The sequence below is a fragment of the Ascaphus truei genome, chromosome 3 (assembly GCF_040206685.1).
Source record: "Ascaphus truei isolate aAscTru1 chromosome 3, aAscTru1.hap1, whole genome shotgun sequence".
Taxonomy (NCBI): domain Eukaryota; kingdom Metazoa; phylum Chordata; class Amphibia; order Anura; family Ascaphidae; genus Ascaphus; species Ascaphus truei.
In genome coordinates, this window is record NC_134485.1 from 1,342,691 (window position 1) to 1,369,640 (window position 26,950).

At 45.2% G+C, this 26,950-nt stretch overlaps 1 protein-coding gene across 2 annotated transcripts in view; it reads left to right on the forward strand.

Moving 5' to 3' along the window:
- LOC142491231 (vomeronasal type-2 receptor 116-like) overlaps nt 1-21,527 on the forward strand; it is a 163,082-nt gene extending 141,555 nt beyond the window's left edge. For both annotated transcript variants that reach the window (XM_075593497.1, XM_075593498.1), the window contains one exon: nt 19,874-21,527. In XM_075593497.1, coding sequence (XP_075449612.1) covers nt 19,874-20,772 — 899 coding nt within the window. In that variant the 3' untranslated portion in view covers nt 20,773-21,527. The remainder of the gene's footprint in view (nt 1-19,873) is intronic.
- The last annotated feature ends 5,423 nt before the right edge of the window (nt 21,528-26,950 follow it).

Below are 26,950 nucleotides of genomic sequence, written 5' to 3' on the forward strand. Positions count from 1 at the left end.
AATCCAAAAAATGTTTGAGTTCCCAGTCTAGATTCATGCCCCTGGGTGCCAGCGTCCCAAGGGCATAAATCCAGAACATTTCTCTCTTATTGAGGAGAGATTCTCTGTCTCCTCCACATACATGAGGTCTTATGTGTTCAAGCGCGCTAAAAGAGAAATTCTGTAGGGAACCTGATTGGCATTTTGCAAAGTGACGTGCAACAGGGTATCTCACATCCATGTTTCTGATAGCTCTAACATGTTCAACAATCCTCTCTTTTAGTGGGCGTATTGTCCTGCCTACGTATGCACTACCACATGTACATCTAAGGAGATATATCACAAATTTTGTATTGCATGTCATCATGGAATTGAGAGTATGAGTTCTCTTTGTGTTCACATTTCGTATGTGTTTGATGGGGGAAGCATGTCGGCACATTCTACAATCTCCACATCTGAAAAAGCCTTTGGTTTTTAATTTATAGTTCTTTTTCATGGGATCAAACAAACTAGGCGACACTTTATTGGCTATTGTTTTCGCCTTCTTAAATACCATCTTTGGCTGGTCTTGTATGTATGTCTCTAGATCTTTGTCTAGTTTTAGTATGTCCCAATGCTTTTTCAGAATAGCTCTGATCTGGTTCGCCTGTCTAGAGTATGTGGTAATAAACAACGGTGATCTATCTGTAGATCTTAATTGATTTAGTTTATTTGGTTTTTGTGTTAGAAGTGTCGATCTGTCGATTTTTAGTGCATGATCTAAGGCACTATTGATGTCTACATCCCTATACCCCCTACATCTGAACCTTTCTGATAGTTCTTGCGCTTGGCTCAGAAATGACTCATCTGTCGAACATAGTCTCCGAAGTCTCAGATATTGCCCTTTCGGAATCCCTCTGATCAGGGGTCTTGGATGTGCACTGTTGGCCATGGGCAGGGAGTTTCTGGAGTTTTCTTTCCTAAACATCTTAGTTTGAATTCTAAGATCTGAATCTATATATAAATGTAGGTCAATATAGTCAATCTCGCTTTCATGTATATTTGAGGTGAATTTAAGATTAAAGACATTGTCGTTCAGATATACAAGGAATTTGTGAAAAGTAGAAGTGTTACCAGACCAAATAATTAATAAGTCGTCTATATAGCGACGATAGTAAATAATATACTGTCTAAATGGGTTAGCATCACCAAAAATAAAAGTGGTTTCCCAAAAACCCATAAATAAGTTGGCATATGAGGGTGCAAAGGATGTCCCCATAGCCGTGCCCTGTGTTTGTAAATAATAAGTGTTGTTGAATAAAAAATAATTGTGTTGTAATAAAAAGATAATTGAATCAAGGATGAAGGTGCTCTGTGCAAGGTGAATATTTGAGTGATTAAGAAAATAACTTATAGCCTTAATGCCCAGTGTGTGATTAATAATAGTGTAAAGGGAGGTCACATCTAGTGTGACCCACCGATAGGAATGTGTCCATGTGATTTCTTGTATATCTGTCAACAAGTCTATAGAATCTCGCAAGAATGACGGTAACGTCTTGACCATAGGTTGCAGGAATTGATCCACGTACCTAGAAAGACCATCTCCCAAAGATCCAATGCTCGATATTATTGGTCTCCCTGGAGGGTTGACCAGAGACTTATGGATCTTTGGGAGATGGTGAAAAATAGATACTGTGGGAGATTGGTTATAAATAAATTGATATTCTTTTTGTGTTAGGACTCCTAACTCCCTGCCCATTTCCAAGAGTTCTCTTATCTCAATAAGGTATGGAGCTGTGGGATTTCTTTCTAATTTACAGTATGCCTCTGTATTGCCGAGCTGTCTCAAGGCTTCTTGTAAATAAAGATCTGAATGCATAACCACCACAGCTCCACCCTTATCCGCATTTTTGATGAATATGTCACTCCTTTCCCTAAGTAGATTAAGATTTGACTTCTCAATCTTTGAGAGATTATTGTGTTGTGACGTAGACAGTTTGTAGCCCCTTGCCAATATCTGTAGATCCTTTTCGACCAGTTTTTCAAAGGTTTCAATATGAGCACCTTTATTGAAAAACTTTATTGAAAAACGGGCAAAAAAACTGATTTGTTCTTTAAATTTGTTTAAATTTTTACATTAACATATTAAAGTACTTGGCTCCCCAATCTGTATCCATTTTATCTAACAAGTATTATTTCTGTGTATTCAGCAGCCAATCGTGATATTTGACAATGATGTAACGTGAAGCTTTGTACAAGCATTCATTGTAAATTATTAGTGTAATGTGTAATGCATGTACCACTTCTGAACGCAACACTCAGTTATGTAATGATGCTAAAACCATGAGATTGACGTAGAAAAAGTTTGCTGCAACATGTCTAATTTGCCATGTTAGTGTCACAAGTTCACAACAATTAATTATCGTGTGCATATGCATACATTTATGGCATCAGGATAGTTGCTATTGAATCAGTTTGAAACGTGTCACAATGAGTAACTATTGTAGATGTGTGTATAAGTTAGCATGAAGTGCTTGTAATGAAACGTTTACAATGTAAACATGCAATGTGATTGACTGTCCAATAGCGGACGTCATCAAAAAAGGGAGGACACAAAGTACATGTAAACATGAGAAGAAAGATGTACATGAACGTTTGATGATGCGTTACACATTACAAGCATTGTCTAATGTAAAGCAACATGAATATACGGTGGCTGTGTTAGATGTGTGACATGGGTAACATCATATAATAAATAGTCGCACACTTCAGTAACGTATGATATGATGTGATCTTCTCCTTTAAGAGTTGGGTATAGGTTTTTCCATTGACATATCATCACATGATGAGTAATGTGACACGCAAATGATAAAAACATATAAAAGTACAATGTTATGCAAGTAATAAACGTCAGGTGTGACACAATGCAGTGAATGCCCCCCACACTGTAATGCTCAACACATTTGTATTGTGAGCAATCGAACGTAAACAGTACTATAATGTTATACGTCCCCGCTCCATTAACTCCATTGATGTACAGATGAGTTTTTTTTTCTAAGTGCCGTTCCGGCAGCCTTAGCGATCGTTCTCCCCTCCAACTTGCCAACTTTAGTTGGCGGGACAAATTGGCCATGAAGTCTCAATTTCTTAGTGCCGATCAGCCCCGATAAGCTGATTTTGCTACTTGAATACAGCCGAATAAAAAAAGTGGCGAAAAGTGCCGAAAACCAGCTTATCGGTAGGCAACTGGACATAACAAATTTATCGGAAACGAAAACTGGCGAAATCAAGCAATTATCGGCGCTTACTGAATCTCAAACCCAATTTTGGCGGGGAAATGGCGAAAAAAGCCTTATCAACGCTTACTGCATAGAGCCCTAAGTTCCTGACGCCATGTCATGGAAGACCAGTACTTTAACACATTTATACCCGGAATCATAGGAGCATCATGAATGGACGTACACACAATGTTACACAATTACACTGAAAATACACTTACTGGGACGGGGTCAAACAAAATAAATTGTTCCCAAAACGAAATCTTGAAAAACCAAGTCTCCAGGAGTAATTTCCCAGGAGAGGGAGTTGCTCGCAAAATGGCTTGAAACGGTCCACGGTCAGCAGCGCTACCTGCAACTGCTGTGTGCTCCGACGGACCTGCTTCTTTTGCTCTCTGCTGTAATCGCACTTGGAATCTTTGACCCTTACAAAACCTTAGAGGGTTCTTGCAAGAATCTTGTTAAGCTTGCACAAATCCTCTAGAATTTATTCCAGATGGGCTGCAGGAATTCATAAAGAGTTTAAATCCCTATCTCTAACCAGTGAAGCCAATCCCTCCGTGGGAAAAAGTTTTCCCACCTATCCTGGAGTTGCCAATACTTTGGAACCCTGGCAGAGGTGACTTCTCATTCTGCTAAGAGCATGTGCCAAACTGGGCACCTCTGCTCCTGAGCATATGAGACCCAGCCCCTCTCCCTGGCCACACTAAGTCTTGGCAAGCCATTATTTGCCAAACTGCCCCATCTTTACAGTAGGATGGGGGTACTTGAGGATCCCCTCCCTGACTAACACCTTGGAGACACTGAGCCCTTTCAACTAAGGGCTTTTACAGACATTGTGGCACCAAGCCAGTGGGATGCTGCACCTCCTCAGCTCATTTTGTGAGTCACTAGACGCAAACTAAGTGGTGGCTACAATAACTGAGTAATTCCCGGTCCCCGGGGGTCTGAATGAAAGCCCAAAGGTGCCTATGATACACTATTTGAAGGGGACTTTCATTCATCAAAATTTAAACAAACTTATAAAATTTATGCTATTGGTGTTTTTCATGTTTCTCGCTGAACTACGCGCACAGCAAGTTTCAGAGCGCTAGGAGCTTCCTAACAAAAGTTGGCACAAAGCCACTTTTATTCCTCAAGTGCTAAGTTTTTTTCTCGCACCACTTTATACCTGATGAGTGTAAAGATTGTGCTCGCCAGAAACCGAGACCGGACCGCGGGCTGAGGTGGGGTTATATAATCACCGACCTTAGTCCGCGCAGACTGATCCAGAGTAAGAAATCCATAGTCGTACATAGCAGGTCAGGATTGGAGAAGGCAGCATCGTCGTTATTCAAGCAGGAGTTCGGCAATGGGTAAACAGGAGGTCCCCGCTCAAGCGTAGAAGCGTGAGCGCGGGAGTGACCTCTGCGCAAGATTTGGGCTCGGCCCATGACGCCGGTGTCTGTAGAAGGAGACAGCAGGCTGGCCGAGGAACACCGCAGGGCAGCACTGGGGAAAACCAGCGCTTCAGCAAAGGAGTCCAAAACAGGTTTCCGCGTGGAGAGTAGCGTCAGGCCTCAGGAAATTAAAGGTAACCTCTGCTAGTGGAGAATTCAGCAGGTATCAGGAACCAGGGCTGGCAAACCAATGCTTCAGCACAGGAGTCCAGGACAGGTCTCTGCATGGGGTGTAGCAGCAGACCACAGGAACACAGGAACTCAGGGATCTGTGTGTAGAGTAACATCAGGCCTCTGGAACACTGGAAAACAGGCTTCTGCGTAGAGAGTAACAGCAGGCCTCTGGGAACTAATAACGAGAACTAGAAAGGTTAGTACACAAACGAGACAAGCCAGGAGGCTTGTGGCTGAACACAGTAATGCCCAGAGAAGAATTATGCTCGGCACTGGATCAGTGCCAAAGCCCAGCATATAAAGGGCAGTGAGCCAATCACAGGAGGGAGGTGTGTGAGAATTCCTCCAATGACGGAGCACCGGCAAGGGCAGCAGAGATAGCTATCACAGGTGCTTATAGATTGCCAGAGGGAGTAATTGGAAACTGCACAGTTCTGCAAGGCTATATGCAAAAGTAGAACCGGATTCCTTATAATGAGAAAACTCTGAACCCCTATACTGACTTCTGGGGGTTTGGGCGTAAACTGGGGTATAATGGAATGTGATTTCCCCCTGCCCGGTCTTACTGTTCTGGTCTGTGCTGAAGCAGGGAAATCTGGCAATGAGCTGCAAACTGCTTCCTAGGGAGGAGTTTGTCCGGTTGTCTGTGTCTTCATGTCCCCAGGAATCTGGTAGGATTTCTGAGTACATGTTTTGGGGTAACCAGCAAGTCTGGTCCCCTTCTACCCAAACACACCCTGACAACACTTTACCGTAAAATCATCCCTGAAACTCATGTCCTGTGAATCTCCGCTGGTTGGCACTCCTTGAACTGTGAAACACACACATCTTTATTGAAATAACGTGTGACACGGTGGACACAACTTATCAACAATTTTTTTTTATTTCTGGGTACTCGATTGAACAGAACAAGTTGCAAAATAAATTTTTATTTATTTCCTTGCTAGACAAAAACACAACAACTTCAGAATACACTTAATACAACACTTGCGGGGATGGGAAAACAAAATAAATTGTAATTTGCAAGAAAGCGCAAGAAATGCTGTCTCTGTTTAAAGGTCCCGTGGCTAGATCGCAAGTTGCCGATCTATTAACTTGGCCAAATCAAAGTATTTCGTAGAAGTTCGTAGGAATTCGTTCGGGAGTCCCCAGGGCAAACGTATTCCGGAGTTTGGGTAAATTCTTGGTTCCGATGGTATTAACCCCTTGCATACTTGATTCGCTACCCTGCGCTTGAACGAAGTCCTGTGTAAAGCGTAGTCATGAATGATATCTTGATCACACTGGGGATAGTCCGGTGGGCACAATTATTGGCTGATCAAGGCTATCCTTAACATGTGCACCCAATCCCCTCCTTGTGAATATTTCACCCACCAATCTCCATCTTTCCCGCAATTTGCAAAACCGGGCAAAAAGGCTTTCCGGTTTGCAAAGCACATGTGTCAGCCTGACTGTCACGGTAGCTAGTACAGGGTTATAATATACACCAAAATATCTGGGTTGAATTGAATGCGACTATGATAAGATAAATATAGTTTATTCCTTAAAGAAGGTGAGCACACAAGATTGCACAAATAACAGATAAAATATAGCACTTACTTAGGGGTTGGACAATGAAGAAATCAGGTACAGGATTGGCAATTCATTCAAGCATCAGGTAACAAGTAGTTGTAGAAAAACGAAGACAATGGGCATAGAGCTTACACTCGTTTATATGGAGTTTCAGCCCCATACCATAACATTGGATGCAAGGCATTGGTTATCAATTAAATCCCACAATTATCCCTTGCTACCTCACTTGAGGAGCAAGGTAGTACCTGCCCACTGGGTGGGCATTATTCTAATCAGGGGCTCATTTCCCTAGCCCCCTCCCACAAGACTGGCGTCGCCTAGTCTGCTTGGGACAGAAAAACCTTTGTCTCAAGGTGTGAAACACAACACTTATCACAAGTACCCATGTCCTTCTCTCCTTTTATCCTAGAACTCTTAATCCAGGGCGGTGAGCCTTTCATACATGGGTTTCCCTCAGAGACCCTGATGCCCTTTGGCAATTAACATTCCTTCTGGGCCTGTGGCTTTCGAAATATCAGGGATGCAGAGTACATTTTTAATATTGAACATATATTAAAATAATCCGTTCTTTGGGTCTGAGCGGGCTAAAATTTGCCAGGTCCTCATGCCGGAGGACCCTTGCCATAGTGGCCAAATTTAAGCCTTCCACGACCCCCAGAACCGGAGATTCAAAAAACAAGTTAAAATCCCCTATTAATTTTAATGCAGGATTCTCCACTATAAGCTAAAAGAAATCACAGCGTTTCACTCTCCCATTGAAATCAATGGACTCCGTCGCTATAGGCTGTCAATGGAGCAACTCCGCCATTGAAGTCAATGGGAAAACCTTATTTTTCATGTAGCCCCGAGGTAATTTTGAAATCCCTGGCCCCTCTCCGTGAGTGCCGTGTGGTAGCGGGTGCCGCCGGAGGCTGCGACGGACCCGCCGGCACTTCGCGAGGGTGGGGGCCAGAGCAGGGAGTAGTGCGTTGCCCTGCGGTGCAGGCCGGTTGCCGGGGACGCGATCGGGCCGTCGCTAGGGCCGCGATCGCGTTGCCACCGGCTCGGTGGCTTGAAGAGAGGGCGCCGCCATTGCGCGTTAGTTCGTGCATGCGCAGTAGGGCGGAAGCGCGCGAAAGGATTCCCAGTGCAGGGAGAGATCGCGCGAGAGTAGGGAAGGGAGTAGAGAGGTTGAGGCGGCCATTAGGGGTTCGCGCATGCGCAGGGGAAGCGCGCACGCGGCCCCAATGCTTTAGGCAGCCCCTGGGAACTACAACTCCCAGGAGGCTTAGGGAGACAGGCATCAGGTGCCTGAGTGTGGCCAATAGGGCTGGAGGAAGCTCAGCCCGGGAATATAGATACATTTCCCGGGCTTTGCTGCGTCAGTCAGGCAGAGGAGAAGGAAGGAGTAGGAAGGGTGCAGGGAGCGCGTGGCTCCTGCATCAGGTAAGGGTTCTCCCTAGATCCCCAGGCAGGCCCCAATTCCCGGTAAGGGCGGGGCTAACTGAAGAGGGACGGCCATAGCTAGGGAGGTGACCCTTAGGAGCGGAAGGTGCAGGTTTGGCAGTGCCACAGCGGAGAGGGCTGTGGGCACTGGCAAAGAGGCACAGTGTGTAAGCAGTGGGATTGCTGCGGGATCCAGGTGGCTGTGTGTGATTGCAGCTGTCTGTGTGTGTTGTCGCTGCATGTGCTGGGCGCAGTGCGTGCAGTGTGTGTGAAGCGTGTGTGGATCCCTGCAGGCTGACAGTGAGAGCGGTGTGTCAGCTGCAGGTGCTTTAGGAGTATCTAGTGAGTTAGAGATACAGATAGGACTGGGTAGCTAGGGGAAGGAGGGGCAGGTTATTGTTCCACAGGCCCTAGGAGTTTTCCCCAAGCCATCCCAGGTTGCGGTTCATCAGGGACAGGCCCTAGGTTAGGGTTCCTGTCCTGTTAGGGTTGCTGTCACTCTAGGAGTAGTTAGTGATAGGAAGGGATAGCGGCGGTTGCTGTTCCCATGCGGTTGGTGTTGCCGTGATCCGGTTGCAGTTCCCGTGGAGCGGTGGGACCCTCGTTGGGGTCCACCGGCAGAGTACCTGGAAAGGATCAGACGGACGTCTGACCCTTTTAGAAGAGAGTTGGGTCCCGAGCATCGGAGTGCTCGGAAGGTATCTCAAGTATTCTAAGTGCACCAACTGGGCCCTAGCTTAATTTAGTGACTGCGCAGTCACCCACGACCTTCCGTAGGAGTGCGGGACGTTGGGTGTGGGGGATCACAGGACATTGGGTGGGGAACACCAGACATTGGGCTGAGGTGATGCGGATAGAGCATCTGGTTATGTTATGTAATGTGTTATGGTATGTGATATGTGTTCTCAAGTAAAGAGTTAGTTATTGTTTATCTACGTGTGTTATTGTATTTCTTACCCAGGGCTATCTTTCCTAACGGGGGATCCTGGGTAAGTGGAGGCGCTGCACCAGGTAATGGTAAGGGTTTCCCCAGGCTCCCAGCTAGCGGAGGCTCAGATCTCCTGGAGCCACAGGTGTTATACAGTCACCAGTAGCCCTTTAGAGCAGGTGTGTTACGGGGAAAGGAACCGGTTAGACCACGAGGGGCCAATGTGAGATTGGGTGGGTCGGCCGGTTCACAAAAAGGGTTACATTCACATTTACCCATACTCCGTCTGGTTGATCAGAGAGGGCTGGAAATTGCCATGCAGTCATGCCAGAGCAGTGACGACATGCTACCAAAATCCCAGCCCTCTGGTACTCACAGAACCGGAGATATGTGTTTTAACTTTACACACTTTCGGACTTAGCCATTTCAAAGCCACGTGGCTTTCCTCCATTAGAATCAATATGGCCGGCGCTGCCATAGGATTCATTGGGACCTCCGCTACCATTGAAGTCAATGGGAAACCCACACTTTTTAACAGTTAACCCTATTCCATCCGGTTCAGGGGAGAGGGCTGGAAATTGCCATGTAGTCATGCCGGAGCAGTAACTTCATCCTTGCCAAATCCCAGCCCTCTGGTCCCCACGGAACAGGAGTTATGGGTTTTCAGTTTAAAAATGTTTCTCACTTAGTGTTTGAAAGCCACGCGGCTTTCTCCGCCATTACGGTCAATGGTGCGACTCTCGTAAAGAGCGTGACCCTTTACCAGGGTCATTAACTCCCGGACCCGGTTGGGGTCGAGTGAGGGGTTCCTAGGGGCCAGGGGCAAAATGAATTTTATTCCTGGGCGCCCTAGAACAAAAGTTCCCACGCCAATAGGACGTGAACTTGACCGGGGAGTGATCAAAGCAAGATAATATTTCCACTTTTGCGGTCTGGCTGGCTGCCAGATCGTCTCTGGAGGTTTGCTTCCAGGCATCCCCATTGAATTGCATTACTCCATTCACTTTCAATGGGGAACCGCCGCTCCTCCTCTCGAACGCCACCTGCAGGTCTTCTATGAAATCAGGCCCAAATCGCCAGAATCTCCATAGGGTTATATGGGGCTGTAATGGCGACCTATGGAGAGACTGCAAAATGGAGCCTGGAAAGGCGGGAAAAGGGACAAAGGGCCATAAACACCAAATTAACATTAACCCTTTCCCTCCCGCCTGGATCCCAGTGTATGTGGTTGCTGCATACACTGCAAAGGTACAAACTCCAATAATTGTACCAATATACACATCTAGCAAATAAAACAGTTTGCCATGAGGCAGGGGAATAAAAATACATTAATTCCCTCTAAATGTGGGAAGAGGATAATCAAGGGACATACCTTTTGATTATGAAGCAGGGGAACATATGTATTGTAAGTACATTTCTGGTTAACCCCTCACCTCCCAGACGGTGGAAGTGGGTGCCTAATGGGGGTGACCCCTTTATTACTCGCTTGGCACCCCTCCCCCGTCACACTGACATCCATGCAATTTAGCATACCTGGGTTACACCCTTTTGTTGGCACCCCTTAGTCTGGGGTTTGGCCCAAAGGTGTCAATGGTCCGGAATCTGCCACTTATCAGGATTCTGGCCATGTTTACATTATGGTGCTCTGAGGCTTTTCATCCCTTTCACATCTTTAGACTGAGGGTCTCTGGCTCAGCGGGACCTCTTTGAAGTGCAGGGAAGAAAATACCCTCAGCTCATTCACCCCTAGCATATTTACATGTCAGAAGATTTTACCCCGGTTCACAGAAAAAACTGTTCCTGCCTGTACATTTTAAATTCACAGTTTTATACACTTTATTAAAACTTCATGTGACCGGTGTACCAAAACTGTAATTTATATATGTATGTGTCACGGTAGACCCAGCTTATTAAGACTTTTAATTTACGGGATCATTGATTGAGCAAGTAGAGAGATTAAAATAAATTGTGTTTATTCACCTAAAGAACGTACACAACTATGTTACACAAAAATACAGTAAAAAGACACACTTACTTTGGAAACTGTGATAACAGAACTAATCTTTCCTTATTGCAAACACACAGCAAAATATTCCAGGCTACCTCTCCTTCCTGTAGCCTCTTGCTGTTGAATTCGGGTCACTTATCCTCTGAGAAATGTAGACGATTTACTCAGAGCTGGAACTTCTCAAATGGGACTGAATCTCAGGTGAATCACACAAGATTCTTGGAACTGATGAAACTCTTAGATGGATTTCTTTGAACCGATTAATCTGACCTGTGTCAGGGCTTTTCAAACCTCTGGCGTCCGGCGTCCAGGTCCCAGAAAACATGCAGCCCAATCAAAAAACCTTAGCAACCTCCTAGCGACCAATCTGTTTCAATTTATTTTTATTGTTTTAGAGAGACATAACAAATATATTGTCCATACAACAAAGAGCATTAACAGTTCGTCATCTGAAATAAAATAATTGATATAACACGCGTCTCTCATGAGCTTAACAAAGGATAGAGAAGAACGTAGAAAAGAAGAAAAAGAAGGGTGGGAGGGGTGGAAGGGGGGGGGGGGGGGGTAGGACGAGCCCATTTGTCTGGTATTTCTGTATTTATTTATATAAATGATATATATTTATATATATTTCCCTAGTTTCCTGGCCATATTTCCCAAATTTTGTGAAATTTGCCAGTTTTCTGGTTCAACTGTGCTGTGAGGAGCTCCATCATCTTTATTTCCCTTAGTCTCCGTAAGACAGTCTGCCTAGAAGGCGCATTCACCTTTTTCCAGGCAGCCGCAATAACACAGCGGGCAGCTGTCAGTACATGAGTGATCATCTTACTTTCTGCCGTTCCTAATTCATCTATTGGTTTGGCCAGCACCATGGTCAGCGGTTCCACCTCAACCTCCACCCCCAAGTACTCTCTGATCAATCTTTGTATCATGACCCAGAATACCTGAATTTTTGGGCAACTCCACCAAATATGAACCATATCTCCTTTTTGCCCGCATCCCCTCCAGCACAAATCCGGGAACCCGGGGAAGATCTTAGCCAGCCTACTCGGGGTTAGGTACCAATGAAATAGAATTTTATAAATATTCTCTTTGATAGTGGTACAGATTGAAGTTTTTGCAGCTACCTCCCAAATGTCCTCCCAGTCTTCTCTATCGATCTCTGTATTCAAATCTTCTGCCCATTTGATCATATAGCTATGTTGGGAACAACCCGCTAATCGCGCCAGACCCAGATATATCTCCGAAATCAGTCCTTTACAGTAATATCCTTTCCTACACAGTCTTTCAAAATTTGTTAAATCTTTGAATGCCGAATCTTTGGAGACTGATTGCAGGTAATGCTTAATTTGGAGGTAACCAAACACTGGTATATTTATGATTTTGTGTTTCTTCTCCAGCGCTTGGAGTGGTAGAATTATACCGTTATCTACAAAGTCGTCAGCTACCATCAACTTTAACGTCTTAAATTTATTGAGTCTCTGTGGAAGCCAGCCTGGGGAGAATTCAGGGTTATAGAATATAGGGGTTAGTAGTGTTGGACTGGCTGTCAGACCATATTTATTTTTATTTCTAGACCATATCCGCCATGTACATTTCATTGCTCCCAGTTTTAATGTTTCCAAGAAGGTCTCTCCTCCCCTCTCGGTCTACATAGCAGCCGGGAGAGAGAGATGTCTTGTATAAGTAGACTCAAGTCCCACCCAGCAACTGGTGGCTGGATCATTGTTCCAAATTATTACTTGTTTGAGTTGGGCCACCAAATAGTATTTAATGATATCCGGGACTGCCAAGCCTCCGCAATCTTTTGGTGCTAGCATAATAGATCTAGCTACCCTGGGTCTTTTATTTTGACAGATAAATTGGAAAATTCTGTTTTGTATGTTTTTAAGCTCCGGCATTGGAATATCTATAGGAAGAGTCTGGAAATAATACAGGAGTCTTGGTAGGATATTCATTTTGATCGTGGCTATTCTTCCTAACCAAGATATCTGGTATTCGTTCCAGCTCTGGAGGTCATTTTTTAGCCTCTCAAATAATGGTGGATAGTTATGTTTGTATAGTGTATTATACTCCCTTGTTATTTGGATTCCTAAGTATTTGATCTTTGTGGAGTTCCACTTATATTTAAAATTTGCGTGTAATAATTTGATTTCAGAATCCGATAGGGTTAGGTTCAATGCTTCCGACTTATCCATGTTGATTTTATATCCCGATATTTTGCTAAATTTATCTAGTTGTGAATGTAAATTCGGGAGTGAAATCAAGGGGTTGGCGAGAGTTAGGATAATGTCGTCGGCAAATAGGGATATTTTGTAGTTTGTCTCTCCTATTACAATTCCATTTATGTTTTTTTCGTCTCTAATTGTTGCTGCCAAGGGTTCAATAGAGAGAGCAAACAGAAGCGGAGACAAGGGACATCCCTGTCGAGTACCATTCTTTATGTTTATAGGGTTTGAGTCTCCTCCTGGGAGTTTCACTATAGCCGTGGGAGATCTGTATAGGGCTCTTACACCTTCTAGATATGGGCCCTGAAATCCATATTTAAGTAGGGTTTGGTCTAGGAAGTCCCACCTAATCCTGTCGAATGCTTTTTCCGCATCCAAGCTCAACAGGATGGCCTTTGTGGATGAGAGATGTACATGGTCGATTATATCTATAATTTTTCTAGTATTGTCTGAGGCCTGTCTGCCGGAAATAAACCCGACTTGATCTATATGTATCAGGCTTGGGAGTATGGGGGTCAATCTATTTGCCAGAATTTTGCTGAACAGTTTTAGATCCGAATTAAGGAGGGCTATGGGACGATAGTTACCACACTGTAGTGGGTCTCTCCCCTCCTTTGGTATGATTGCTAAATTAGCTTTAGACATAGATGGTGGGATGACTGTTCCTTCCAGAAACGCATTAAACATATCGAGTAGATACGGGGCCAGGACCGCCTTAAATTTTTTGTAGTATTGATTGGAGAATCCATCTGGGCCTGGCGTTTTGTTGGGTTTTAATTGGGCAATTGCATTTATCAATTCTTCTAGAGAGATTTCTTTATTTAGGTCTGAGAGGTTACTTTCCGAAAGTGTCGGAAGTTTACACGCCTCCAAGTATGTATAGATAGCCTCTGCATCTGATGATTTATTTTTGGGAAAATTTAGGTTATATAGTTTGTTATAATAGTCCGAAAATTCGTTCGCTATTTGCGTCTCACAATGTGTCTTCGTACCTGATTTTGTCAAAATAGCTGTTATTTGGGATTTAGCTCTCATACCGCGCAATTTGGAAGCGAGTAATCGGTCGGCTTTATTACCTTTATCATAATATTTTTGTTTGGTCCACCGTAACGCCCTCTCCACTTCATCCATTTGGGTCTGCTTAAGTTCAGATCTAGTTTTATCTAGCAATTTGAATAGATTTTTCGAGGGATTAGTTTTATGTTTCTGCTCCAAAAGTTGGACTTTCTCCACTAGCTCATTATAGAGTTTTTGCTTTATTTTTTTCTTATGTGATGCTATGGAGATGATATTCCCTCTGATTGTCGCCTTATGGGCTTCCCATAACATTGCTGGTGACTCTACAGAGCCCTTATTCAGCATAAAATATTCTCTGAGTTTTTGTTTAATCTCTATTTCTACATCTACTTGGTTTAACAGAGAATCATTCAGTTTCCAATTATATTGGTTAGTTCTATAGAAGGGGAGGGAGAGTGTCAGCGAGACCGGGGCGTGATCCGACCAAGATATTGATCCTATGTCTGACTGGGAGGTTGCCTGGAAGATGTCTTTAGTACCCAGAAAATAATCAATCCTTGAGTAGGTTTGGTGTGGGGTGGGAGAAATAGGAGTAGTCCCTCTGCCCCTGGTGCTGGGCCCTCCAAATGTCTGTCAGGGAGAACTCCTTCATTATCTGTCTAAATTCTCTGGCATTCTTTTCCGTGACACGGGGATGTGGAGTCCCTGAGGGATTTGTTCTATCTAGTTCCGGCATTGCTATCATATTTAAATCTCCTGCTAATAACAATGTAGTTCGAGTTTGGGGGTTGATAAGGTCACATAGATCTCTTAAGAATTTGGGTTGGCCTTCGTTTGGGGCATAAATGTTAACAAGAGTAACATCCACTCCCGACAGTGTACCTTGGAGAATAATGTATCTCCCTTCTGGGTCAGCATTCTCTTGTTTTAACAAGAATTTGACCGTATGCTTAAATAAGACTGCTACCCCTCTTTTTTTTGTGGGGCATGACGCATAGTACGCCTGTGGGTAAACCCTCTGGAAAGTGTTTGGGGGGGTCGTAGTATTGAAATGCGTTTCCTGTAAAAACAGTATGTCGCCTTTTGTTTTTTTGAACTCTTGGAGGGCAAGTTTTCTTTTGATGTTTGAATTTAACCCTCTAACATTTAAGGATATTAATTTAAGTGTCGTTTTAAGAGCCATTTATGGTTTTAGCATGTGTATTGCGTCTTACCTTTCCCTCCATTTTCCCACGATGGAGGGGGGACTTGCCTTCGGAGCTCCTCTTGTGATCAGCGTAGTTGCTTTGTGTAATCTCAATGTCTTGTCTTTCCTTTCAGCTCAGCTCGGTTTTGTCTCTGTTTAGTGTGGGCTGGGGGAGGTAGGTAGGGAATAATGGGGGGGTGATAGAAAGGAAGAAAAAGAAAAAGAGAATGAGTGGGCGATATGTACGCCCCGTCATGGGTACCCCCATCACTCTAAGGATGGGGGGGTGTAGGGCATAGTGCCCCTTGAGAACCTCTCGGGACGCTCCGTCCATGGACACATCCGGATACACCCCGGACCCCCTGTGATTAGTCATGTGGTCATCTGGACTTAGTTAAAAGGCAAATACATTAACAAGAAAATGGACCTAGTTAAAAGGCAAATACATTAACAAGAAAATGTATAACAAGTTAACTGCATCTTCTTGGAGCTCCGCATGTCAGCAGGCCAGGCAAGTGCTCCTCTTATGTGTACTGCGGATGAGATGAGTGGGGGGGATTCCCTACTCCTCCTCTGCTGGGGCCCTCTGTGTGGCGATCCTTTGTGATGCTCGCTGTGGTCTCGACTGCTGGTGTTGGCGTTCTGTATCCTCCGCATCTCCAGCGTCATCCTCTTCTCCAGCTTCGGTCAGACCCAGGCCTCGTAGGAACCGCGTGCAGTCCTCAGGATAGGAGAGCGTATGGAATTTGCCTCCCTTATTTACCACAATTTTAAAGGGAAAACCCCAGCGATATTTTACGTTGTTGTCTTTTAGTTTTTGAGTCAAAGGCTTTAGCTCTCTCCGTCTGTCAATGGTTTTTTTTGAGAGGTCACTGTATATTTCAAGTTTAGTATTCTGAAACTGCACTGTGCCCCTCTCCCTGCTGGCCTTCAGGATCGCCTCCTTTGTCAGGTAGTGGTGCAATTTAACTATGACATCTCTTGTTCTTCTGGGATCTGCAGACCTTGGCCCCAAAGCTCTGTGGGCACGGTCCATCTCCATCTTGTCGAGAGTGAGGCCTGGGACCAAATCCTTAAACAGATCTAGCAGATATGGGCGAAGCAGGTCCGTGTCAACCGTCTCTGGGATATATCTGATCCGAACGTTTTGTCTGCGGTCGCGGTTCTCCTGTTCTTCCGCTTGTTCATTGAGTGCCCGTATTTCGAACTGCATTCTGTTAATTTCATCTTCTACAGATGATTGGGCATGTTCCAGATTGTCCACTTTATTTTTAATAGTGTCTGTGCGTTGTGAGAGGCGATTCATGTCAGTTTGCAGGGTATGCACTGCTTTAGAGAGATCGTCCTGGAAGCCTTGTCTCATCCTGGTAAACAAGTCTTCAAGATATGCCTTATTTATTTCCTAGCGACCAATCTAAAACACTCATACAGGGTTTCCCACCCCTGACCCTTTTCACCGGGCAGGTGAAATATCCCCCTCTGCCCCTTTGCCCCCCCCCCCCACCATGGTATGAGGCTCCACAGCGGCTGGCTGTTTAGCAAAGGGTGTTAGGTTTGCCTGTGTCAGGCCAGGATATGGGTGGTCTATAATAATGGCAGGGCCCATCTGGCCTCACACCTAGGCATCTTGGAGCCCTTTCAAGTATGGCCCCTGGACAGACAAGCCTGGTAACCATCTGTGCCTTCCAGAATCCATGACTTAGAAAGCCCTCAGCTCATATACAGTTCAGCAATATCTATACATACTGTATTAAACTATTCCCGTTTAATAAAATATGTGGTGTCCTGTCTGCTGCATGCAAAATGCTGAGTTCTTATTCTGGTGTCAGGAATGGAGTAAGTGTAAATATTCCCCACATTCACGAGCCTCCTTCTTGGCACACATTAGAAAAATACTTTTGAACTTCTAAAACACTGCAAATCTGCTCAGCTTCATAATCTTAGCGTGAGCACCTTACTGAACCCCTACTCTAGGCTCAGGATACCTGTGCATGTACAGTATGGGGGTACCCCTGCCTTACTGGGGAGCCCCTTGCTATATTAAGGACTCTGTGTATACCTGCAGATATCTTTTAATCCCTTCATACCCATTTACCTTGTCTGGAAGATCCTGCAGCAGGGACTCTGGCGGTGAGTCGTAAGAGCGTTTTCAGGGTACGAGGATGGCGGAGTAATGCGCTTAGCTGTATCAGAGGATATCACTCAATCTTTGTATACAACTTTTGGGGTATCCCATAACCCGGAACCCCGCTACACAGACACATTCTGCAAAGACTTTCTCTGCCAAACCCACCCTGAAACTTACAGCCTAGAAATCTCCCGATCCCAGCATCCCCAGAGAGGAAAAAAAATCACATCATTCTTTAATGTTTCAAAATCAGTATACAGTTGCAGTAATACAATTTTGACATCTAGGTACCAGAGCTGACACTCTAAGACCCTAACACATGGGTCAGGGTTAACCAAGTGGGCTTGACCTTTATTATAAGCCGGGTTAACCCCTTCACCGCCACAGAATGTTTGTGTATTACTAACATACTGCACCGACACACTTTATTCGAGCAAATACCCGGTATGTACCTGGCAGATACCTGGAATGCGCCGCTCCTCACCTCTGACAAGCCCCGTTGCGTTTGCCTTCCCAGCCTGGGTTCATGCCTGGCTGATGGGCGGCTGATCTGTTAAATGATAATGATTAGAATTTAATAGGCTGCAATGCTTCGCGTGTCTACCAGATGGCATAAATTCATGAATTGTAATGCAGTATATATATATATACTGTGCAGTATTGCAGCCAGCGGGAATAAAATGCTTCAATCCCTGCTTGGAAAATACCTCAATGCACTCGGGCAGAAAACAGTCACAAACCTCAATACACCCGGGTATACCCGAATTCATGGGACTAGCCAAGCTCGAATAAAGTGTGTCGCCAGTGTATACTTGCACACCAAAAACCAGGGTGCTGGGTGCCTCCGTTCACGAGTTAGCCTGCTTTATTGAATCGGCTTTCTTGTGGGAACCCAAATTCACCCGGTTCCCATGTCAATTGACCTACTTCTCACGCCCACTAACTTTCTGCCTTTCAAGTTCTGCAGGCTAACGAGGTACGGATATATTGTATTGGTAAAACCACTTGAAATCTAACCGCAACCCAATTATTCAATTGCCTTGCAGTTACGGAGTCAAAAGCTTGAAATGGATACCCATCTAATACAGTAGACCTCCCATACACAGGGCTGGCTGTGTTGCTCACTACTCCATCTTGTGTCGCAATAGAATATAGCAGGCATTGCATTCACTTCCATTACAGCAGGCAGAGAATTGCCTGGAAATGGGGGTTAAAAAGGCTGGGACGGGGCAAAGACAGCAGTGCAATTACTTTTAACCCCTTCATTCCCAATGCGAGTTGAGGTTAATCAGCTCGGTATTATACGTTTATTTAGGCCTGATTACCCTTGTTCTCGCCACACCTCTCCCACTCAAAGCGCAGAACTGCCCTGACCACCCCGTCCGGTGTCTGGGCAGACTTGCCAGCTCTTGAAGTTAGAATGTCCTGAGGGCTGTCCTGGCGGGAAACGCCACGAACATTGCCATGCTCGCTTCACTTATTGTGCTGGATGGTAAAGTCAAAATCCTGTAAGGCAAGACTCCAGCACAAGAGTTTAGCATTTACTGTAAATATTCATGCAGAAGAAAAATTTAAACCGCAAAATTGTAATCTAAACTCATAAGACTATTGCCCGTCTGTGCTCTAATAATATGTAAGGAAGCATCACGTTTCCAGTAGTATGGGCAGATATAGTAACAGAAACACTCATGAAAGGGTAGAGCCCCTTCAAATCTCCTTGTGCTGCAGAGATTCACTCCAGGTATATGAAGTCCATTTAAATCAGCAACATAATAACAGAGAATAAGGTGTTAACACATATGATGAACAGCAAATGAGTCTATTGACTCTCCTCTAGTATGGGAGCAGCATGGCAACATACAGAGGGTTGACCCAGTAGGTAAAGTAACCTGCTATGGACCCCTTAAATGTATAAATAGTGCACTAAAAGTGGCTATTCCCCTGGGGTGCTTAAGAATAAGAAATAAACTTACTCAGTTCTTTCATTGGTCTGTTCCAGTCGGCGTACTCCAGGCTTGTGAGCAATAAAGTAGCAGGATATCCAAAAATCAAAACAGGAAGTGACGTCACGCTACTCACTCACTTCCTGTTTTGATTTCTATATCAGGATAATGCAACACGAGTGAAAGCACTCTTTGACAAAGTCCCTGTGTGGACGAAACATGTCAGAGCGCTGAGGGGGGACTCCTTCTCCCCTTTTTTATCCATGTTTGCCAGGAACCAATAAAGGCTTTTATATTTTTTGCACAGTCCAGCCTTCTTGCCATTTTTGTCTAAGCAGTGCCCAACTGATTATTTTCCTATGGAGAGGATATCCTGCGTATGGGCAGATATGTAATTACTGTGTGTGGTATTACTGGGGGATATCTTGCGTATGGGCAGATATGTAATTACTGTGTGTGGTATTACTGGAGGATATATTTGTGTTTGAGGAGACTCCATAAAAAGATAGAAAAACCATAGTGAATAAATAATCATTTCTGGGCAATAGAAACAAACGGACAATAATTTACAATATTTTTCATTTTACAGATGCTGAAAACTGTGTCCAGTGCCCTGAAGATCAATGGTCCAATAAGGAGAGAGATCGCTGCGTCCTGAGAACCATAGTGTTCATTTCATATGTAGATCCACTGGGTTCCTCTCTAGCTTCTATTTCCATTCTCTGTTGTGTAATAACATGTGCAGTTCTGGGAATCTTTATCACACATCATGAAACTCCTATAGTAAAATCCAATAACCAGATCATCAGCTACATCCTCCTCCTCTCCCTCATGTTGTCCTTCCTCTGCCCCTTGTTATTCATCGGACGTCCTGGGAAGGGGACCTGCCTGCTCAGACAAGCTGCCTTTGGGATTATTTTTACAGTGTCAGTCTCTTCTGTTCTGGCAAAATCCGTCACTGTTGTCATCGCCTTCAATGCCACAAAGCCCGGCAGCAGGATAAAGAAATGGGTGGGGAGCAGAGTATCCAGCTGCCTGGTCCTTCTCTGCTCACTGGGGGAGGTTGTGATATGCATGGTGTGGCTGGCTCACTCTCCCCCATTCCCAGACTATGACACACAATCTGACACTGGGAAGATGATATTACAATGTAACGAAGGGTCTGTCGCTGCATTCTACATTGTGATTGGTTACATGGGATTCTTGTCCGTGTTAAGTTTCATTGTTGCTTTCCTAGTTAGGAAGTTACCTGCCAGTTTCAATGAGGCCCAGCTGATCACTTTCAGCATGCTGGTGTTCTGTAGTGTTTGGGTCTCCTTCATCCCAGCGTACCTGAGCACCAAGGGCAGGAACACGGTGGCTGTGGAGATATTCGCTATCCTGGCTTCCAGTGCAGGACTGCTGGGCTGTATATTCATTCCCAAGTGTTACACTATCCTGCTCAGGCCTGAGCTGAACACCAGGGAACATGTCATTGGGAAACACTGACACACTGATCACTGCCCCTATCCCCAAACACTGTAATAATCTTTTCTTGTTAGCGTGTAACGCGGGTATCATATTGTGCTTCCGTCACCCATAGAGAGATATGATCATTCCCCTGATTTCCTTCCTAGTTATAAAAAGAACGATCATTGCACAGGAATAAAATTATATGTGTTGGTATCCCACCCCACTAAAGCTATCTAAATTTGTTAAGGGGTACTCGCCGCTCTGCCCAAAGCAGTGCGGGGAGTCAGCGGACTTAAAACATATGCTGTGATCCTGCTTGAAGGTGGTCCCGATTTGGGAAAACATTTGGCACCATCCCTGGCAGACATACATCCCAGGGGTAGATGCCGGCACAATCCTGCATTAATATCAATAAATGCGTTCTCCGATGACATGGCAAGACTCATGACCAACTGATCAGGAGACAGGTAGGATCCACCCCGAGACCAGCTGACAGGGGAGCTAAGCAATGAATAATAGGAAGGATTCAGCCAAAACGATGCAGCCGTAGAAGCAACATTCTTTCTCTCGGTTCAAGGCCGTCCCACCTACCCTTCCCTCCCCCTTTCGTGTGTACCCTTTGTTGTCTTGTCCAGGTCATGTAGGTCAGGTTTGTCATGTCTCGTGAATAAATGTTGTTTGTCAAATGAAAAACATATTGGTACACTATCCCAGAATTCGATGGGATAGGGGCAGTACTGGTATGGGTAATGCGGTACTAAACAATGGATTGTGTCACATTGTATGCTCTGTAAAACCAAATAAAAATATTCAGTTGAAAAAAAAAATCGTATCATGTATATCGTATAATCAGAACATGCTATACGAGGACGAATCCATTCTGTGCTGTACATTAGGGCAAACTGGTCATGTTTTACATATTCCTGTACCTGTAGCCGATGTATTCTTTTACAATGAATGAATACAAAATAACAAACAATGATGCTGCCGTCATACTGAAGTTGTGCATTATATTGTGTGCTGTGTTAGAACATACTGTAGTTTAAGATGACGTCACTAAATCCAACATGGCCACCGTCCAATGGTATTTCAGCCAATCAGATTGTGGGATTGGTTCCCACAATCTGATTGGCTGAAATATCATATGACGCCGGCTTAGTGACATCATCTTAAAGGCAAATGAAGCACAGCCAATCTGATTTTTTAATTAATGATGTATTGTGTTGGCTAATGCATTTAATGGTTGTTTCTGATATTTTTTTATTTTATTTCTTTGTAGTTTAATGTTTCAATTAATTCATTAATGTTGTATTAATTAATTGTTTTGATTGGTTTACTATTATAATTATTTTTGAGTTGGTTTAGTAATTAATTGGTTTGATTGGTTACTGTTTGAAAGAATTCTGAGTTTGATTAATTAATTGCTTTGATTGCTAATGGTTTAATTAATTAATTGCGGGTCTTGTTATTGCTTGTATTAATTGGATTTGCTGGCTACTGTTTTTAGTTAGTGAATTTAGTATTTTTTGAATTTTTCTAATGTTTTATTATTGTGTGTTTGGAGCAATCATGTATTTTGTTTAGGGTGCCCATTGAGTGCTATAGAGGCTTATGATGCCCATATTCAGTGCTTGACAAATCACCCAAAAATCTACTTGCCAAACCAAAAAATCTAATTGCCATCTAGCCTCGTCCCCAGCCCCACCTCCAGCCCCGCCCCCAGACCCGCTTTTTAAGAAATAAATTGAATAAATTCCTAGAAAGAACTAATACCATTCGCTTTATGACATAACAGTTTATTTATTGTATTACATTTATACTTTACTACTATTAGTAATTGTTATGTGTGTGTGTGTGTGTGTGTGTGTGTGTGTGTGTGTGTGTGTGTGTGTGTGTGTGTGTGTGTGTGAGACACAGAGACACAGGGTGGGTGGGTGAGACACAGAGACAAAGAGACACACACTGAGACACAAAGACACAGGGTGGGTGGGTTGAGACACAGACACACACTTGAGACACAGGGTGGGTGGGTGGGTGAAACCCAGAGACACAGGGTGGGTGGGTGAGAAATGGGGGGGCAAGGGGGCCATGTGAGGTGGGGGGGACTATCGGTGGCAGGGAGGACTAACGGTGGAAGGGGGAGACCATCGGCGGCAGGGGGGGACCATCGGCAGCAGGGGGGGGACCATCGGCAGCAGGGGGGGACTATCGGTGGCAGGGGGGACTAGCGGCCGCATGGGGGCCATGTGAGGCAGGGGGGACCCTAATTACCCCTAAGGCCAGAACCTCCTCTACTTCCCTCTCTATACTGCCTTTCACCTCTGTAGATAATCGGTAGGCATGCTTATGCAGTGGACGCAGATCACCTGTGAGCACAGGATGATCTGTGAAATGTGTTCTGCCCGGCTTGTCCGAGAACAGAACCCTATACTGCTCTAACACTTTCCTAGCCTCTGCTCTCTGCCTGCTCCACAGTACCCCCCAGCCTGGCCTCCCATAAGTGATCCGGCAGAGCATTGCTTGCCGGGTCCTCCATTGGTGGGCTACAAATAGCCAGCATGGATGCCTCACTCGGTACAAAGTACTCCTTCAGCATGTTAATTTGATATGTCCTAGTTCTACCTGTCTCTTCTGTACAACATAGTTGCACTCATTCATCTTTCTGAGAACTTTGTACAGTCCAGACCAGGCAGCCATCAATTTGTTCTGCTGAGTGGACTTCAGAGCAACCACTTCCTTTCCTGGGATGCACCACATACACTGGGATCCAGGTGGGAGGGAAAGGGTTAATGATAATTTGGTGTTTATAGCCCTTTGTTCCTTTTCCCGCCTTTGCAGGCTCCATTGTGCAGTCTCTCCATAGGTCGCCATTGCAGCCCCATGTAACCATATGGAGATTCTGGCGATTTGGGCCTGATATCGCAGAAGACCTGAAGGTGGCGCCCGAGAGGAGAAGCGGCAGTTCCCCATTGAAAGTGAATGGAGAAATGCATTTCAATGGGGATTCCTGGAAGCCGACCTCCGGAGACCAGCTGGCAGCCAGCCAGACCGCAGACCGCAAAAGCGGAAACATTCTCTTGAAAGGGCTTTGATCAATCACCGGTCAAGTTCATGTTCAATTGGCTGGGAAACTTAGGTTCTAGGGCACCCAGGAATAAAATAATTTTTGCCCCTAGATTCTAGGAACCCCCTCATTCGACCCCAGCGAGTTAATGACCCCAGTAAAGGGTCGCGCTCATTACGAGGGTCGCACCATTGACCGTAATGGGCGTGTGGCTTTCAAGCACTAAGTGGAAAGCAGTGTTAGCTGAAGATCCATAACTCCGGTTCCTTGGGGACCAGAGTGCTGGGATTTGGCCAGGATGTAGTCACTGCGCCGGCATGACTGCCTGGCAATTTCCAGCCCTCACCCCTCAACCGAACGTAGTAGGGTTAACTGTAAAAAAAGTGTGTGTTTCCCATTATCTTCAATGGTAGCGGAGGACCCATTGAATCCTATGGCAGCGCCGGCCATATTGATTCTAATAGAGGAAAGCCGTGTGGCTTTGAAACGGCTAAGTCCAAAATTGTGTAAAGTTAAAACCCATATCTCCGGTTCTGTGAGTACCAGAGGGCTGGGATTTTGGTAGCATGTGGTCACTGCTCTGGCATGACTGCATGGCAATTTCCAGCCCTCTCCGATCAACCAGACGGAGTATGGGTAAATGTGAAAAATTAGGTTTTCCCATTGACTTCAATGGCGGAGTTGCTCCATTGAAAGCCTATAGCGGCTGAGCCCATTGATTTCAGTGGAAGAGTGAAATGCAGTGATTTCTTTTAGCATAGTGGAGAATCCTGCATTAAAGTTAAAAGGGAATTTTAACTTGGTTTTTGTATCTCCGTTTCTGGGGGTTGTGGAAAGCTGATATTTGGACACTATGGCAAGGGTCCTCCAGAATGAGGACTTGGCAAATTTCAGCCCGCTCAGACCCACAGAACGGATTATTTTAATAAATGTTTAATATTAAAATGTTACTCTGCATCCCTGGTATTTCTAAGCCCGGGAAAAGCGAGAGGCCAAATGGCATGTTAATGATCAGGGGGCGACAAGTGGTCTTAAATAAGCCCCTGATGAAAGGCTCCCCCACCCTGCTTGTGTATGCTAGAACAAAGAAGAGCAGGACATGGGTACTTGTATAAAGTGTTGTGTTTCACACCTTAGGACAAAGGTTTTCCTGTAGATTGCAGACTTGGAGACGCCTAGCCTTTTGGGAGGGAGCTAAGGAAATGAGCCCCTGATTAGAGTAATGCCCACCCCTGTGGGCAGGTACTACCTTGCTTCTCACGTGAGGTGGCAAGGGATAACTGGGTGGAGGTAATTGATAGCCAATGCCTTGCACCCAATGTTAGGGTATGGGGCTGAAACTCCATATAAACGAGTGTAAGCTATATGCCCAGTGTCTTTGTGGAGTCTTCGTTACTACATCTACAGTATTTGTATCCTGTATCGTGAATGAATTGCCAATCCAGATCCTGATTGCTTCATTACCCCAAACCCTGAGTAAGTGTCATATTCTTGTATGTTATTTGTGCAATCTTGTGAGGTCACCTTCTTTAAGGAATAAACTTAATTTATCATATCTGAGTCGTGTTCAATTCAACCCAGAGATTTTGGTGTATATTATAACCCTTCACAAGTTACCGTGACAATGAACTCATAACTTTTTGCACGCAGCAGACAGGACACCACATCTTTTATTAAACGGGAATAGTTTAATATGTATAGATATTGCTGTCCTGTATATGAGCTGAGGGCTTTCTGAGTCATGGATTCTGGAAGGCACAGAGGGTTAGCAAGCTTGGCTCCACTGTGTCTGTCCAGGGGCCATACTTGAAAGGGCTCAGAGATGCCAAAGGTGTGAGGCCAAATGTGACCTGCCATTATTATAGAGCACCCATATCCTACAGTAGCTTGACACAGGGAAACCTAACACCCTTTGCTAAACAGCCAGCTGCTGTGGAGCCTCGCACCATGGGGGGGCGAAGGGGCAAAGGGAGATATTTCACCTGCCCAGGGAAAAGGCTCAGGGGTGGGGAATCCTGTATGAGTGTTTTAGATTGGTCGCTAGGAGGTTGCTATGGTTTTTTGATTGTGCTGCAGGTTTTCTGGGACCTGAACATTAGAGGTTTGAAAAGCTCTGACACAGGTCAGATTCATCTAAAATTCTGTCACACCGTGCTCACCACAAACGAGGCGGGACCATGGTGCTGAGGTGGGAATGGATAATACACCACCCACAGCTACGAGGGCGCGTCTTGAGTGTAGAATAGTCTGGATATCCGGGCCGGGGCAGGAGAGGTACGGTTAGTAGAAGTTACTGCTAGCCAAGTCCGGGGTTAGAGAGAGGAACGTAGTCGTATTACCTTATGCCAAGGTCGGGAGCGGAGAGAACGGAGTGGTCGTATTGCCGTAAGCCAAGATCGGATGCCAGATGTTCGGAGAAGTCGTATTGCTGTAAGCCAAGGTCGGGTGCCAGAGGTTCGGAGTAGTCGTATTGCTGTAAGCCAAGGTCAGGTGCCAGAGGTTCGGAGTAGTTGAGGAGGAAGCAGGTTCGGTACACAGAGTCAGGACTGAAAGACAGGTCAGCACTAGGGAGGCAGAGAGTAATGAGAACAGCAAGAGGTTCTATGCTCAGCCGAGGTGCCAGTGGAACAGCTGAGCATATGTAGGGGCAAGGGTCCAATAGCAGAGCAGCACTGTGGAGGTGTGTATCAGCGTGAGCCTGTGATAGGAGGCAAATTCCTGGTGAGCTCCCCGGGGTGGAGTTTGATGGCAGGGTTTGTGTCAGTGCGCGCCTGAATTGCGCATACACGTTGTCCGGGACTTTGTGCCGTTATGAGGCAGGAGCGGGTGCATGCGTGCGCGCTCGTGTGAGATGCACGTGCCATGCGCCGGGGGAGGCTGCGGGACCCGCGGCGGTGGGAGAGGAGGCAGTGCAGGGAGCCGATACCGGTGAGTGAAGCGCGCCCGAGGGCGTCGTGGCTCCCCGAGCCTTACAGATTCATCTAAGATTATTCAGATTGATCTGTTCCATCTTGTGTGATTCACCTGAGATTCAGTCCCATTTGAGAAGTTCCAGCTCTGAGTAAATCGTCTAAATTTCTCAGAGGATAAGTGACCAGAATTCAACCAGCAAGAGGCTACAGGACGGAGAGATAAACATGAAGAACAAGA